Raw genomic sequence first — 17,106 nt, forward strand, 5'->3', positions numbered from 1 at the left:
GGACTTCACTTAATGTTTGTTTTCCAGCTCCTGTGCTAATGAGGACGTGTTTGTTAAAATGATGGAGTACCTGGCAGAGGACCTTTACCCAGCGTCATGCTCCCACTGATCACATGTGTGACAGTGTGCTTAGCAGCAGAGCCAGCAAGGGTTATGTCTGCCAGATGCACTACCTTCGCTGTTCAGAACAAGGTCAATTCGAGACCGCTGTGCAGAACAGTTGTGCCAGATATAGTACACAGTATCCACAGAGCCCACGTGTATATAGGTTAAGACAATACTGCAGTGATCTGAACCAACCCTAATCCCCAACCTCCCAGATGCAAAGGTCTCTGGGAATCTGGTGAGCAGGTGAAATCTCAAACAAGGGCAAAACAGAGCAATGTGTGAATGTCTCAGCTTGAAATTGTCAAATGGAGCACAAAATGAATTTTAATGGCTGCATGAGTTTCCTGAAAGAACGGGTGGCAACCAAGTATCAGTATCTTTGTATGGGCTTTGAAAGTAATGACGGTTCAGTGATAAAAGATAAAAAACAACCAGACTTTAAACCACTGTTGCACTACTGCATGTTACATTTGAATTTATGACTAGGGTTTACATTTGATTCTGTTTTATCAGGTTTATGGTTAAACATCGATCCTTTCCTCCATCCGTATTCCCTACATCTTATTCCAAGGTGCAAGTCCAGAAACTTCTTTCTATAATCATTGTACTACTGTGCCACCCAGAATGAATAATGTGCAACAGTGGTAAATCCTACTGTATCTTCTTTTACAAACATACATACACTCACAGTGCTCTGTTTGATCCCAAATGCTTTTTTTCCCTTATGATTTGTATCCATTTATACCTTTTAAATAGTTTTGACTGTAAATTAGCTCAGTGATTTTTCCAATCTAAAAAAAAAAAATTATGTCAGTGGATATTTGCTTTAACATGATGTTGAAAAGGCCAATTGTCACTGGTTACTGTCCTCATTTCACCTGCTAAGATGCTGAGCTGGAAGTTACTCTAGCTGGGTCACAAAATTTTTATTCCAGTATTTAGCTTGATTGTTTGAAAACTGTCATCTATTAAAGAAAAAAAATGCTTAAACCAGAAGGGCCCGCTAAGTAACAAATATGCATTTCAGAAGCTCCATTTCTGAACAAACATAAAGATTGATTTTCCCATTTTGCGCTACAGTGTTAAAAAAAAACAAAAAAAAAAACAAGAATACAACATCTCTTACGTACCTGAAGCCAGAGGCGGAAGTTGTCCCGCTTGCGTCCGTTGACAGTGCAGTGAAAGGACGCAGTCTGTCCGGCATTGACCTCCACACCCTTTATAGTCAGGAAATGAGGAGTATTCACTGTGGGGGGAAAAAAGGTAAACATTTGTACAATATCCTATAATATTTTGTGGTGATATGAGAAGATCTGAGTTTGACAACTCGGATCTGATTCTGACAACTGGAGTCGAGAGTAGCCGCTCTATAGCCACATCTTAACTATGCTACTATCAGATTTTACACTGAGAAAAGCATCCTTGAAAAGATAACCCCCACCACCACCACCGCACACAGTACGCAACACCCTTAAAGCCCAAGGCTACCATCATTTTGTGAGAAAGATTCACCAAAAATGAGACACAATCTCAAAAAAATGAGTTCAATCTCTCACCTACCAAAGGTCTAATTTCTACTCTCTTTTACTGCATCCTCTTCCAGTGATTGAGGTGGGTTTTTCTTTTTTTGTCGAAAAGCATTATTCTCTCGTCTCCAACTGTGCTCATTATCAGTACGCTCACTGACTGGGATAGTCCACAGAAAGTAACTTATGTAGAACATTTTTGATTAGTATCGCTATTCTGCATAGAAAAATGGGGCATTTCAGTGGAGCGACCTTGATTCGAAACATAACCAAATCTCTAAAGACTTGGCAAAAGCTAATTCTATCACTTTCATCATCAAGACTTTCACTTCTATTTAATATTTTACAACCTTGTCTTTGAACTATACCTCCTTTATAACTTTGTCATGTCAATCCATCCAGCACCATATATATATATCCATATATATATCTATATATATAATATATGTCTTTAATGACGGAAGGAGAGGCAGACCGCCCAGTGGCATAATCACACCTTAGATATTCCACATGGTCGTATAAATAGAAAGTGAATTGGCTGTGCTCCACTGATGAGTTGCTCTGATCATTTTGCTTATCATTCAAGAATACCCAAGTGCCACTAAGTGGATCATTGATCGACTCGCATTTAAACACAGGCCTCGTCATGAGACCTCATTGATTTACTCGAATACATTTATATGCAACACCTATTTCTATAAAAATCCATCTTATTGACATAACATTTGTAGGAATTCAGCTGCTTTCAAATGGTTAGCATGTCATTAGTTCCTGACAATCAGAGCTTGATACTTCAGCTATGAGGAGTAGAGTAAAGCATAAATCAATTGATGAAAACCCTTATGGTATTGATTTAGATTTTAGAATGTGGAGCGCCATATGGACTAATGCGACTCTCAGCACAGAGAAGAATAGACCTGAAGAATACTGAGGAGGCTTCTTGCTTCAGCTCCCACAGCAGCAGCCTATCCAAAAAGCAGAAGCCGAAAGATTCTAAATATGCGAGTGATTACTCGTTCATTACATCTGTAGTGCACTCTGAAGTGCTTCTGCTTATATTCAGCGAGGGATAGCAGAATTCTGAACAGATGTTGACGAGATACTTTACTGAATATCCTTAAGGGAGGGGGAAAAAAAATTGTGGAATCCAAACACAAGAAGCAGTATAATGTATGATAGGATTTGTTTCTCATCCCCCTTTTTTGACTATTTCTACCATCTCTCAAAGGATAGATTTAACAGCGCTACTCCAAGATTATATCCTGTGCACACTTCTGCTTGTCAACTGTGTGCTCATAAATCTTAAGGGAGCTAGGAGGAGGGAGACTCGCACTTGGATTGACTGTAGAATATTCTTTGAAGGCCTTTTGTTTGACTGGCAGGCCCTGAATAGAACAGCTACACAGGTATTTGGGAGGGTGTCATGGAAAGGACAATCACTGTTTGATGATATTCTTTTATGGTGACGGAAAAAAGGACTTACTGCACTGGTGGCCCTGGACCACAACGTCTTTGATGGCCAGCAAGCCTCGCTGCCCTGAGGTTACGGCTTCAAACACAATCTGAGGAAGAGAAAGGAGAGTTATAACACCAATGACAAATGACCACATCTTTAAATGACACCTGAGTAAGGCTGTCTGTGCGCATAAAGAAGTCCAGCTCTTGCTAATGCCCCCTGCTCCATAACCGGCCTGCAGCTGGTGACACAGCTGCAGGCCACCGACATTATTTCCTCAGTATGTCACAGCTGATAGGTGTTATGACATGCAAGTGTTAAATTAAGTTTGAGCCTTGACGAAACAGAGTGTGAGGGCTGAGAGTCCAAACATCAGAGCGATGCTTAAAACTCAATTTAGCTAAAGTTCGCTCCTCGCTTACATGTATCTGATCATTTGATATTGTGTCACCGTGACAATTTCCACATTACCGATCTTCAGGTTTAGATCACGAAAAGGGACTCTGCAAAGGTGGGCGCCACCCTAAAAGTTTCCCTCTTCTAGTGGAAAAAGGTTGTCTTTAACAGAGAAAACAGTTAAAACCCATCTTGATTTAACTGATTACACTGTGAAGTCATTAGTGTAATTGTATGCTAAATTTATAATGGAGTTAGTTTTAATATTAATGTGATTTTAGCTAAGTAGGATACAAATATTAGATGTTTTCATCATTATTAGTAAGATATTGCACTATTTGTTTTACTCTTTAACCTGCACAGCTAATACAATAGCTTGGTGACTGTGACAAAGTGGCTAGGACAGAATTCCTTTGCCATTTGTCACTTGCATATATTGTTATTTTGTGTTCTGTTATTTTACAGTCAGCCATAATGCTTTAATTTAGACATTGCTGGTGTAACTTCTCTTAACACACACTATCCCGGGTTTTGTTTGCGGTAGCAGTAGTTACATCCTTTACATCCATGCATGTGTTTTAAAGCAAACACTACTAACCATCAGATCATCTGAATTTTCTTCTGTTTACAGGCACATGTCTGGTAAATTATGTTTCTTTATGTTGCTTTGGTTATACTTACCATGGTGTCCATGTTGTGTATTCAGGTCCTATATGTGGGGCCGCCCACTACTTCCTGTTTATATAGGGTCATGAGGTCAATGATTGCATCACTGGGTGTAACCAAATGGAGGGTTTCATTTTGTATAGTATTGTTTGTTTTCTTTAAATTAACCTTTTGAGTTATATTGTATGCAGTTTTTTACTTTACAAGCCATTTAGTTGAGTAAATGAGTTTGTCAGTTTCATGCATGACTTTATTCCTGTTCTTTGTTTAGAATTGTATTATTTGGTTTGACCTATTTGTTTCAATGGTAGGGACTAACGAGGTCAGGTGTCTTGTATAAAGTCTTGTATAAAGCAAGTGGGATTTTTGCATGCCTGATTGATTGTTTTATGGTAAAATGGAGATGCCAGCAATAAAGTATGCTTAAAAGAACTTCAATCGTCTGCTAATGCTATTTACTTATTACCTTGCTCGCTGCTTAAGTTATTCTACATCACAGTGACACACTATAGTATTTCCCTTACCAGGAAGTTCCTGCATGTAAATTCTTAGTACAAACTACTCTAACCCATTTGTATTTGACAGTTTGTGCAAGGCAGTGACTCAAAGCTAAGATTTGAAGTAGGCAGCTGGTAGTCTTAAGTTTCCTTGGATGTTAAATTTACAGAAGTTACCACAAGAATTGGATTACATAAAAAAAGAAATGTGAGCAAATCATCACTTCAGTACAAAATTAAAGTGTCATCTCTTACACGAGGAGGGACAGTTGCCTGTAACATTTGCTGTGTGGTGAGTGTTATTTAGTTGACAAGTTTCCATCTCTGACAAGACAAACTTGAAAAACAAGTGCAACTGTGCTGTGTGGGACTAGAATAACCCTATTTTAAGGGTCAAGAGCTCCTGCAAAACAAATGGTCCAAAGCCCTGTCGGAGGGTGCGTCCTTGCAGAATGTCAGAGTTATGCACTCGATGGTCTGCAGCGTGATAAAAAGGGAAACAGAATGCCAGTCCCTTCCCAAACTCAGGGTGTGGTGCAGAGACCCATTACACCACATGTGCTACAGCTACACATGTTTGGCGTGCCACGATTCCCTAAATACAAGCTTGAATCTTCCAGTGAAACTCATACGTTATTGGTCGTGTTCCATGTGTGGTGTCACCCAGAAACTTATGTCCTGCTACTGCCACACACATTTATCTCTGAGAATTCTCTTTGTAGCCTAGGAATGTGAAGGCGGAGATAGCTACCATTGTCATCTGGGAGGCAGGATGCCTTCAGATAAGGCTGTCTAATTATAAATTTCTTTTTTTGTCTCATGAAATATGAAAGTGAGTGTCTTGGGTGCCAATTATGGCCTCATTACAGACTAATTTAAAGGAAATTAAAAGGCCAACCACTCTATATATCGCCACCAGACAAATGAACTGGCCCCCACACTCTAATTGAAATCCTTTGTTTGTGCAACAGACATCAGTCAGGCTGCCTAATAGCTGTGATATAATTGATTCCAACATCAATAATAGTGCAGTGCATAATTGGGCCTGACCCACAGAGTGAAAATGTTCGCATGGGACGGAGCTGTTGATATCACAGGAAAGTTCACCATTCTCATTTGTCAGACGTACAGACAGTGAACCCAGCGTTCAATGCCTACATCGCCACATGGGTTATCCCTAAGGGGCTTGGCTAAGTACAGCATTACAGCAGAATTGATTAGCTCTGCCGTGGACTCTGTTGTATTAAAAATCAAGATAGATAACCACATTTCTGTTTTTCACTCCTTTTTTTTTTTTTAGGATAAACCATAGGTTTTTATCTTATGCACAAAGTATTTAAATAGCACACACATGACAGACATAGCTTCCAGATTAGTGAAAATTATATTGTTTTGCACAATGATCAGCAGTTCTGGAAATAAATGACAATGTCAATTAAAGATTTAGGGATAGCCTGACAGGAGTAATTATCAAAAGCTGAAATGCTCAAGCCTTACTGGTAATTAAAAAATAATTTCCAAGTATCAGGTGGCTTCCCTTTGACAATTGCGTAGGTTACCATGCAATTAAAGATACCTATAATTAGCACCATGTTGTTAATTAGTGACAACTTGAAGCACCGGTCTCCTTTCTTGACTGTTGCTGAGATCATTAGCATCCTCACATTTGACCATGTTGTCAGTCTTGGAACAATTACAAACAAAGCTGGGTTTGAAAGGTAACGGATGCTGGAAATTTCCCTCGACACACTGGAAAACAAAATGAGTAATCCCGGGTCTAACCACTCACCTTAGATGCAGAAATTTACTGAATTGTAACCACACACGTCAAAGGGTTCAGCTGTCACTGAAATTGCGATTTGTTTGTCAGAAAGAAGCAGCAGTTAATGTCAAAGTGTCTGAACTTTCTGAAGCTCTAACTTGGTTCTTAAAAAGGTCTGCAAGCAGAGTAAATGCAAACACAACAAGCTGTGCTTCTGAGGCAGACTCTTTTAGTCTTTACATGTCTTGAGCCAATCTGAAAACATTTAACCAGGCAGGCTTTGCTTTATTATGTCACAAAAGTCAAAATCTTGCCAACAGTGAACAGTGACTATTACTGGTAATGGCAGCACATTCTGTTCTGCTCAACTGTTGCCTTTCCCCTCTTCTTTCGTTTCTCCGTGTGCCTCTCATTAAAGCTTCTATACTGCATGCAGCAGTGAGAAGCCCAGCGGTGTCCCTTGTTAACTAAGTTATCAGTGTGGCTACAATGAACAAGCAGGAGGACTCCCCTCTGCTCCACTGTGGACTAGCTCTGCCAGGCCATAATGAAATAATTCACCAAGAGACCATCTCCCATTGGGAGGTTAAGGGGTCTCTCTGCATCAATTAACATGTGGTGGACTCGCGGAACAAGCCTGGTGAAGACTAATAGCCAGGCAAGTGTGAAATCACCTTGCCCCGGCCAGCAGTCATGTGCATTGGTAAGTGAAAATGAGTTTTCAGAATTGGAAAAAGAGAGCAGGCTCAGATGGAACAGAGAGAGAACAGATTACCATGGATACCGAGCTAGCCGCTGAAATCAATAATCTTAGGTGTTTTGAATGAGCTTTTGTGCAATTGTTTAGACCATCTCAAATAATGGTTTGTCCTGCTCCACCCAGAAAAAGGGCATTAATGACTTTGGCTTAACTACAAAGGCTCCTTACAATGAGAAACCTAGTTTTGCAACGAGACATTATGCAAAAGATGACTTGCTTTCAACCGCATGTCCTCACCTGGTAGAAGTTGGGCCAGTAGGTGCTGATAGCCAACTCCACCTGTCCCCAGGAGCGAGAGGCTGGACCTGACACGTTCCAAACAGGCATCCCCATCGGACTATTGTTTTCTTTAATATAGACATTTAAGTGGCCGGGATGGCTGTTGTCTCTGCCTCCTATATAGTAGTGGAAGATGACACAGTGTGTGTCGTTCTCCTTCAGCTGGGGTGTCAGCAGCAGGGCCTTCTGTCCTGCGAAGCGTCCTGATGTGTTCACCATCATAAAGGTTGACCCTGCAACATGAGCAAGAAGTGTAATCATGGGTTAAGAAGGTTTTTATACAAAATACCAGTAGAAACCTGGTCAATTAAATTATTTTTGTTTTTGTTTTTTACACAATCCTAGCCTAGAGTCATGTAAAAAGGGGTACAAAGTCAATCTCTGTAAACGCCGCAGTACTAACAATAACTTAGATTAAATAGAGATTAGGTTAAGATTAGAGAGACATTACTGTGAGAATTTTTGAGCAATCCAATTTTAGTCACATAGCTACAAGTCACAATAGTCGTCTCGAGGTGCTTTATAGTGTAAGGTAAACACCCTACAATGATAGCACAGAATATTGTTATATATTATTAGCATAGAAGATGTAACTAATTAAAGGTCATAAATTAGCTGCAGAATATAGAGAGCAAGCATAATAACTTATTTAAAGTAGTGTATAAGTTAAAAAGTAAAGAAAGGTTAAACTAGCTCACTAACAGAGTTAAGAGTTAAGCTAATGTGTTTTCCAAAACTATGCAGAAGCATTTGACATTATTAACCAAAAGTATGGATAAACAAATAGAATTGTTTAGGTAAACAGTTGAAATAGCCATCTAGAATTAGAAGCTAGAAATTATTGGGTAAAAGTAAAGGTAGCAGTTAAAACCATTAGCTAATGGTAAACAACTAAAAGTGATCACTAGAAAATGAATAAGGCTTTTAGCATCCCAGGGCTTTGAATGTGGCATGGTTATTGACAAGCTGAACAGAATATTTCAGAACACACAAAACACAACCATCACTAGGGTTTTACAGAGAATGGTCTGGAAAAATAAAAATCTAGAGAGCAGCAGTTTTCTTGAATCTGTGGCATGAAGAATCAAGACAGCTCTGAAGGCAAAAGGACATCCGACCCAGTAGTGGGTAGATACACTTGACTGAGCGGCTTGTAATGTCTTTCAACTGAAATGTAATGATAAATTCCAAAAGTAATTGGAAAAGTCTTTTTTTTAATTAATACTTGTGATATATCATCATTAGCCAAAAAAATCTGGTCTGTTTCTTTGGTCCAAAGTCAAACAAAGCAACAACTAATGGATGTACTAGAAAAACATTTTATGTAGCCCTTAATTATTAATCCTGTTACACATTATATGCAGTAGAAATCTGACTTAATGTTCACAAAGTCTAAGAATGAAGACAGCATCAGACCAGTGTCTGATTTCTAGGTGTGCGCTCTCCGTAACAAATGGCATAATAATAATTTCCTCGGAAGTTTTCATTTGACAGTCACGCTACATGTAAGAGGTGCTTCGTAAGGCTTGGGACGATGTTGCAGCAGATTTGATCGACTAATTAAGTCCCTGTTAATTGTGTGACAACACAACTTGGAGCTGTTGGTGTGCGTAGTTCTAAACAAAACAAAGCTTTCCAGGACAATAAAACTAAAACTAGCAATCAGATCATGAGCTGCAGCAGTCACCGCAGTTAATAAATGAAATGAAAGGAACAATCTTATAAAGGGACGTAGAGAACAGATAAATGGCTGCTTTGAGTGCTTTCCTATTAGCAGTGACAATTTTAGCGTGTGACCTTTGATGAGAATATGCTCTCATCTTTAGATTGATAGAAACACTCTTATAATTACCATTCATCAAAATACAAAGACATAGAAAGACCAATCCCTAAAAAATACTGGATGTTTGAGGGGAATGTTTTTCCTCAATGACAGAGAGACGGGAAATGATGAGAAATCAATAAACTGAAATCTATTTGCCAAGAAAGCCCCATTTAGATTTTATCACTTTGGTTCAATATCAAAGGTTAATCTAATTCTCTACCCTCTTGCCAATAAAACACAAGTGAGAATTATTATATTGGCAAACTTTCAAGGAGATGCAGAACACATTCTATTTGTCATCATCTTATTTAGCTTGGCTTGGTAATGAGATGGCACAAATCGTAACAGCATTTGAGACACAGCCAAAAGAAAGCTTCAGTTTATGTTAAAATCCATTTTTGGGTAGTGTGCTAACGACTCGAAGGCACATTTTGCTTCGAGGAGAGACAAACAACCTGTAAGCAAAACGCTTGCTGTATGCAAGGCAGAGCTGTGGTGAATGCGATTCTTCGTCATTAAATTTAACATGTGGGGATCTGTTCAGATATGATGTTAAAAAGGGTGAATAATGTCAAACTAAATCAGCAGGCATGGCCCCCCGAGTGTGTCAGCCTAACAGCCTCTCACAAAACCCTATTTGTTCCATCGATGACTCGAGCTTGCCCACTCGTCTTGTTGTGCTGCACTTGTAACGCTCACCAATTCCATCTGTCTCCAGCTTCAGATAATGAGTGGGGGTTCTGTCATGTTTACACAATGAAACAAGAGGAGAGGGAGCAGAAGAGGAGGAGGAGGAGCAGCGAGTTGTGATGACACCAAGTCAGACTGATCAGCTTTGTGTGTCGTCAGGTGCAGGCAGTTGTTGTTTTAATTGATCTTAACATGTTTAGCGCATGCTGGTGGGTGGGGGGTGGGGTGGGGTCTATATCATTAATTCATCTACAACAAATAAGTGAACTGTAAAAATAAACCAGTGAAACAATACAGTGCTATGATGAACACATGCACGTGCTAGTGTTCCCATTTAACAATGAATACAGAAAATGCTGATTCTGTTTGGCCCAGAAAATGTACTGCATTCGAAAAATAATAAGCGTTTTGGTACTGGTAAGGTTCAGTTTTTGGTTGTTAGTATTTCTGTCAGGTAGGCGAAAGAGTTTTAGCACTATGAAACTTGAGCTACAGTGAATAATTTAGAAAGTGAGTGTGAGCGTACTTGCAGATACACATTATTGCCAAAAGTATTTACCCATCCATCCAAATCACTGAATTTAGGAGTTCCAGTCACTTTCATGGCCACAGGTGTGTAAAATCAAGCACATAGGCGGGCAGATGTTTTCTGGATTGGTCGATTGGTCGCTATCAGGAGCGAATTCCAGTGTTGTACTGTGATAGGATGCCACTTGTTCAACAACTCCAGTCATGAGTAGCCTCGCTACTCATTAGCGGTATTATAACAAAGGGTTGGATCCAGTAGTCTAGAGCATGCTGGCGCTGGACTCTAGAGCAGTGGAGTGACGAATCACGCTTCTCCATCTAGAAGAGCAGTCCCCAACCTTTTTTGCACCAAGGACCGGTTTATGTCCGACAATGTTTTCACAGACCGGACTTTAAGGTGTCGCCGATAAATACAACAAAAATTTAAAAAAGATTTATTCATAACACACGGGAAAACACCCAGCGAAGCAGAGTTTACGATAAAAAAAATAATGATAAAAATCCTGAAAACCATATATTTCACACCCGAACTTCAACTCTCGCAGCCCGGTACCAAACGACTCACGAACCGGTACCAATCCATGGCCCAGGGGTTGGGGACTGCTGAGAAATTTGATAGATGACTCTGGGTTTGGGAACAGTTTGGGGAAGGCCCCATCCTGTTAAAACATTGATTGGGCACTAGGGCTGCCACGATTAGTCGACTAGTCACGATTAGGTCGACTATCAAAATCGTCGACGACTAATTTAATAGTCGACGCGTCATTTGAAGCTTTGTAAGATCCCAAAAGACGCAGGAATAAGTAGTAGGATTTAAGAGTCTAATAACAAACTGAAACAGAAGATGGCAGCACTACATGTACAAGGATGCCAGCTGCCGTTAAACCCCGAAGAAGAAGCTGCGTCCCAGAATTCATAGCGCAGCCGAGCTCTGTTTCCATCAATGGCGGCACATAGTTAGTTTTAATATTACTCTTTCTGGGTCACAAAATAAACGTTTAACATATTTTCAGGCGAGAATGTAGCTGTGTAAACCTCAAATATCTGCTCAGTTTATCAAGACGCCATATATTTTCACAAGCGCTCCGACGTTTTCGGAGACGTCTGTTACCCACTAGCTCGATAGCTAGCCGGGGTTTAACGCTCACTAGAGCCGCTGAGAACACCGGACTCCGGGCAAACCATTTTCAAACCCACCACCGTCTTTCACTACTCAGGTTAGTCACTTAAGTTAGTCACTTAAATAACTTAAAGATGTTATTGTTTGGCTTTTTTCAGTATTTTATTTGTCCCTGAGTAAATTGTTTTGGCTGAGATTAAAGTTAGTTTTTACACAGCTGAATAAACGTCAAGCAGACAACTGATTATTAGAAGTGTGAGATGCTCGGGAATATACTCCGGTGTCCTGTTATATTTTAGATAGCAATGAGCAGACGACTGAGTTTATTAAGCTTCACTGAAACAAAAATGCAAATTTCATTAAAATGTAATAAACTATCATCTTGTCTTTATTTTTAATTAGCACATACCTTAAACACTTAAAGCTGTAAGCTAATGATAGTTATATAAGAGCAAATGCATGCAGGTGCAATAAGCTGTACGTTTTATGTCCAATGGATGCATGATCTGATTAGTCGACTTATCGCAAAAATAATCGGTGACTAGTCAACTATCAAAATAATCGTTTGTGGCAGCCCTATTGCGCACCAGTGCACAAAGGTCCAGAAAGACAGGGATGAGCGAGTTTGGTGTGGAAGAGTCCTGGTCTTAACTTGATATAAGATCTTTGGGATGAATTTGAGCAGACACTGTGAGCCAGGCATTCTCATCCAACACCAGTGTCTGATGTCATAAACGTGCTTCTGGAAGAATCATCAAAAGTTTCCCCAAATCACACTCCTAAGCCTTGTGGAAAGCCTTCCCAGAGCAGTTGGAGCCTTTTATAGATGCAAATAGTAGGCTGACATCATGTTAAACACTATGGATTAAGAATGGGTTGTGTGAATACTTTTGGAAATAAAGTGTAGCTTAAAGAAAAAAAGATTACACCAGCTCTTTTACAAGTTTCTTTATGTTAGCACTAAAAGTTTGGGTCACACGAGGTCTATGATAATATTTTTTCAGTTTTGAGCTCTAATATAATGCGCTTTATAAAGCGTCGAGTGTCTTTCCTATGTTAGGTGTAGATTTTCCTGCACAGCATGATCACCCTGTTTTGACCCTCTACTGTGAACAGCATGCTGCTATGTTTTTTCCAGAGCTTTTAATGTATTATTCACTTTTAGTTTATCTGTGATTCAAGTGTTGAAGGTGATTATTTCTGGGGCTAAGCAGGAAGTTGTGTAAAGTACAAGAAGAAGGGCAGGAGTTAAGTCGACTTTGAGACACTTTTTTCCCAGCCTCTCAAACAACAATCAGGTGCCTCTACAAAAGGGCTGTAAGGTCTCTTTAATAACAACCAGCCTGCTCAGGTGCCCACAACATTTTTTCTTTGAGGCATCAGCAACCGGCGTCATGCGAACCAGCACTAATAATCAGTTGATGAATTGTTCAGTTGTAGCTCATGTTCCAAAGACAAAAGATCCTGGCACCCGTGCTTTTCTCTATGATTAAAGCAGACTTTACTATTCATTTCAAACAGCCACGTTGTGACAGTGTTGCACTGGAGATTTATGCACTGCACTTCTCTTTGTTAGTAATTAAAGATGAAAATATCTGATCCCTCAAGCAGCATTTCTTTACTAGTTCATGAAATATTAATATTAATGGGCGCCACGTGTAAGAACTCACTTCTTGTTTAGTTATGCTTAATACAGTAGCCGTAAATATCAAAGTGATAGTAATGTAAATGCATATGATGAAATGTCTTCCTCACCATTATCTGGGATACAGAACTGTAGCCATGAGGCTGTGCAAATTGTGTAGATTTGAGCCAGTGAACCCAAACACAAAAAGGAGAAAACTTGTCCCTTTCCTCATTACTGACCGCCAGGCAATGTAAAGATACTGTATTTCGAGTGACAGCGTGCCACTTCTTTGTACTGCCATTGTCAACGTCTCAGAGTTGAAGAAGATGACAGGAGAACACTGATTGTCATTTGAGCTTAATGACCACATACTCTGCAGGACCTGCTGCACCATGACAAGATAATTAGCCAGTAAGCCAGTAAGAGCAAATTATAATGACACAGCGCTAGTGCTGTGCTAATGTGCTAGTGATGCACAAGGGTGTTTTCTCTCTCCCTTTCTTTCTCCATCTCTTGTACCTTAACAATGGTGTGTTCAGGACCAATTAAAAAAAATAGAGGGCTCTCGGCACACTAAGCCCATCTCTGTAACTCTGTAAAGGCCAGAGCTCGCCTATTGTCTAAGGTATTCAGAGGAACAGATTTATTATTATTCCAATGTAGGCCACCTTCACCTTCCATTACAATGATGGCTGTACGTGGAGAACATGGAGACTGGTGTGAAAAATGAATGAGAAGGAGATGAAGTGTTCCTGCTGCAGATGCCACATACATTCATGTTGCTGTTCCTTGGAAATGAAGGACACACTGCTGAAATTGAAATGTGTGACTTTCATTATTCTGGAATATTTTGAACATTTATTAACAAGGACAATGACTGAATAGAGGCTGCTGCATTTAAAAACATACATCACACAATGCACCTCATACATATTCTAACATTGATTATGAGACAATTTGTTGGTAGAGGCCATTAATTAGAAGGTGTCACGAAAATCGTTAAGAATCGGTTGGGGCTCGATCGATCTCTTTGACCAGTTTCCATAGATTTCTCTCATTAGTCAGTTGTCTGTTTTGATTAAGGACATTAAGAACTTTTTAATTGGCTCCTTTAAATCACTTAGTTCATGGGTTATTTTCTCTGAGAGTGAAACAAAAAGCGGAAAATAAACCATTATGAGTCTGCAGCTTTGGACATTGGGTAGCTGGTCAGTGAAGTTCTATGCAATCTAATACATGATTTCTACTGGAGTACAGGCTTTTCCAGCGAGTGTAAACTCACAAATGCTCAAGTTCAGCTGGACATTAAGTAATCCCAAATAACAGACTTAGTGGTTTAATGGTATTATGAGCCATACAGAGAGAACCATGGACATACTCCAGGGAAGGCTTCCATTAGTTTAATCCTTTGCCCTGACAGCTCCCTCAGCTGGCAGAGCAGTTAGGAGTTGGCCACAGCTCATGTCCATCCATATGGGAAGAAAAGTTCCTGCTAGGAGAAGGGCCTAATAATAAATAAAGAAAATGTTTGAATAGTTTAATTTAATAGTATTGTATGCATAGACTAGACTACAAAATTATTACAGAGTATTTGCTCTTATGGAAAGCCGTAAAATATGAATTTCCTTAATTTTTGTGGGAAACAAACTATCCAAGACACAGAACAACGCAAAGTGTAGACAGACCCTAAGACAGCTGCTGGAATGGCTGTTTTCCTTTAAGAAGTGATTTATTTTCTTTTTTATGCCGTCCGATATAAATTAGTTCTCACAAATACGCTACTGTCTAATTCTAATCATCAAAGTCTATAGGTTGATGGTATTGAGATTAATTACGAGTTGAGTAATGGTTTGAGCAGGCGATATAATTTGCAATAATGAGTAGTGCTCATTATTTCTCTTCCATTCAGGTCCTGAACCCTGTGAAAATCATTATGTGGGGGAAATCAGAATGAAGGGGCGCTCTTTAAACCCAAACCCTCCAGGTCTCATTTGCTAATAAAATTCACAGAGGTCACCACCGCAGAAAAGAACGGCGGCCGCTTTGGAAATGTCAATGAAGACAGGGCTATTCTCACTGTCTGCTACCAATCAAAAATGCTCTCGCTGTGAGGGTTAGGCTGTTAATGTGAACAGCCGTGGCCTCCACTCAATTTTCCAGAACTTTCCCTGTGTCCTTTGAAACATGAAAGGAGCCTGATAAAATAACACAGAATAAGTTTGGGCTCTCCATATGAAGGACCTGGCAGGTCTCTTTGACGGAGTCAAACCGATTCACCCAGAATCATCCATCATGCGGAACACGTTTCAGCCCCGTCACTTTAGTCAGGTGGAACAACTGACCCTTATTATGTTCCCTGGCAGCATCTTTTGTTGCTGCATGCCAATCAAAAAGAATTCTTAATGGCTTAATATATCGTCTTAAAATGCAGTACGCTCGATTGCCAATCCATTCCAGGAAATGGGTCATTTAATGGGCCCATTTGCCTGTTACAAACCCATTCCACAGCATAAACTTTACACAGGACTCACCTATAATTAGCCTTAATTGTTCATGTTATGATCACTTAAAATACAGAAAAGATACTATATGTAAATATGTCCTCCATCATGATTTCTTAACCTTGTTCATCCAAATCGGTAATTTGCTGAGACCACAGGACACTTCTTAACCCCACAAACATGCTAAATTGAAAATGCTAGTCTCTCATGCCTGGGAATTAATTCACAAATTGATCAGACTTTCTGCTCTGTTCCCTAATCATAATGGCGCTTCTCCTTAATCTTAACCTAACCTTGCCATTGGTGGTGTGCAAGGTGTGATTTTCACACATAGTTGTGAAAGGCTCAAAAGCAACTGGCTTATGTTCACAATATGATGCCCCTCCCTTCACAACAGCAAATCCCATCTTTTGCTGATGTGATTTAAATTCTGATTAAATTTCTGATGCCCTTCAGTCAGCAGGTGTTCTCACTGCTCATAATTTAAGTGCTTAGCCTTTTTTCCCCCTCTTTCATTTGGACAGCACATTCGGCACAACAACCAACACTTGTTTTCCAGGTAAGACGGAGGGTCAGTTCATTACCTCCTTATTGCAATGTGATCAGGAAGGGGAAGACTTTTCCATTTAAAAAGATCTGCCTTTATCTATATGCAATAGGCAAACTCTTCCGTGTTTAAGAGTAAGCTGTATTGCCTGAAAGCAAATTGTCACCCTGTGAAGCACCTCGTTCTGCCAATCCTTCGCCATTGTCCAGGTGTCATTATCAACCAAGGATGTGCTATCAAAACAAAGACCCTGTGCAACAGTGAGACAAAAAAAAAACAACAAAATTTTTCTCCGCAACATATTTTGAGCAGACGTTAAGAATAACACAATAAGTCATTTAGCTGGAGCTCCATGTGCAATTGTTCCTAGTAGAATACAAAAACCCTAATTAATCTCAGTTAGAGGCCCTTCTTTCTCTTCCTCTTGCTATTATTCCCCAGAATGAGTCTCAGGGGAGAAACAGAGCAGCAGCCTACTACTGGCAACATCCAGGACACCAGCGGAGAAGACACAGTCTCTAACTAGCTAAGATTTACAAATCCCGCCCCCCAAAAAAACAGCTTAATAGAATCTGGACATCCTACCAGAAACTTCCACAGCCTTAGTCATTCCTCCAAGAGAAAAAAAATAATAATCACAAGTGTCTTTTATTCAAGTGCAACTATTGTCTTTAAAGATTCTGTTCAAGCCAATTCAAGCCCAAATATGACAGAAGTGTATCCAATCGCATTCTCCAAAGCTGAATGAGAACTCGGTGAGATTATTTTATTTATGTATTTATTTTTAATTGCTCAGGACAGATGAGGCTTATTGTAAT

At 39.7% G+C, this 17,106-nt stretch overlaps 1 protein-coding gene across 6 annotated transcripts in view; it reads right to left on the reverse strand.

Annotated features, from left to right (window-relative positions):
• LOC146497420 (receptor-type tyrosine-protein phosphatase mu) overlaps positions 1-17,106 on the reverse strand; it is a 162,039-nt gene that overhangs the window by 104,876 nt on the left and 40,057 nt on the right. For all 6 annotated transcript variants that reach the window (XM_085140119.1, XM_085140117.1, XM_085140118.1 and 3 more), the window contains exons 3-5: positions 7,409-7,683; positions 3,118-3,196; positions 1,239-1,354 (exon numbers count right to left, since the gene is read on the reverse strand). In XM_085140119.1, coding sequence (XP_084996245.1) covers positions 1,239-1,354; positions 3,118-3,196; positions 7,409-7,683 — 470 coding nt within the window. The remainder of the gene's footprint in view (positions 1-1,238; positions 1,355-3,117; positions 3,197-7,408; positions 7,684-17,106) is intronic.

The sequence above is a fragment of the Neolamprologus multifasciatus genome, chromosome 18, assembly GCF_963576455.1.
Source record: "Neolamprologus multifasciatus chromosome 18, fNeoMul1.2, whole genome shotgun sequence".
NCBI lineage: Eukaryota > Metazoa > Chordata > Actinopteri > Cichliformes > Cichlidae > Neolamprologus > Neolamprologus multifasciatus.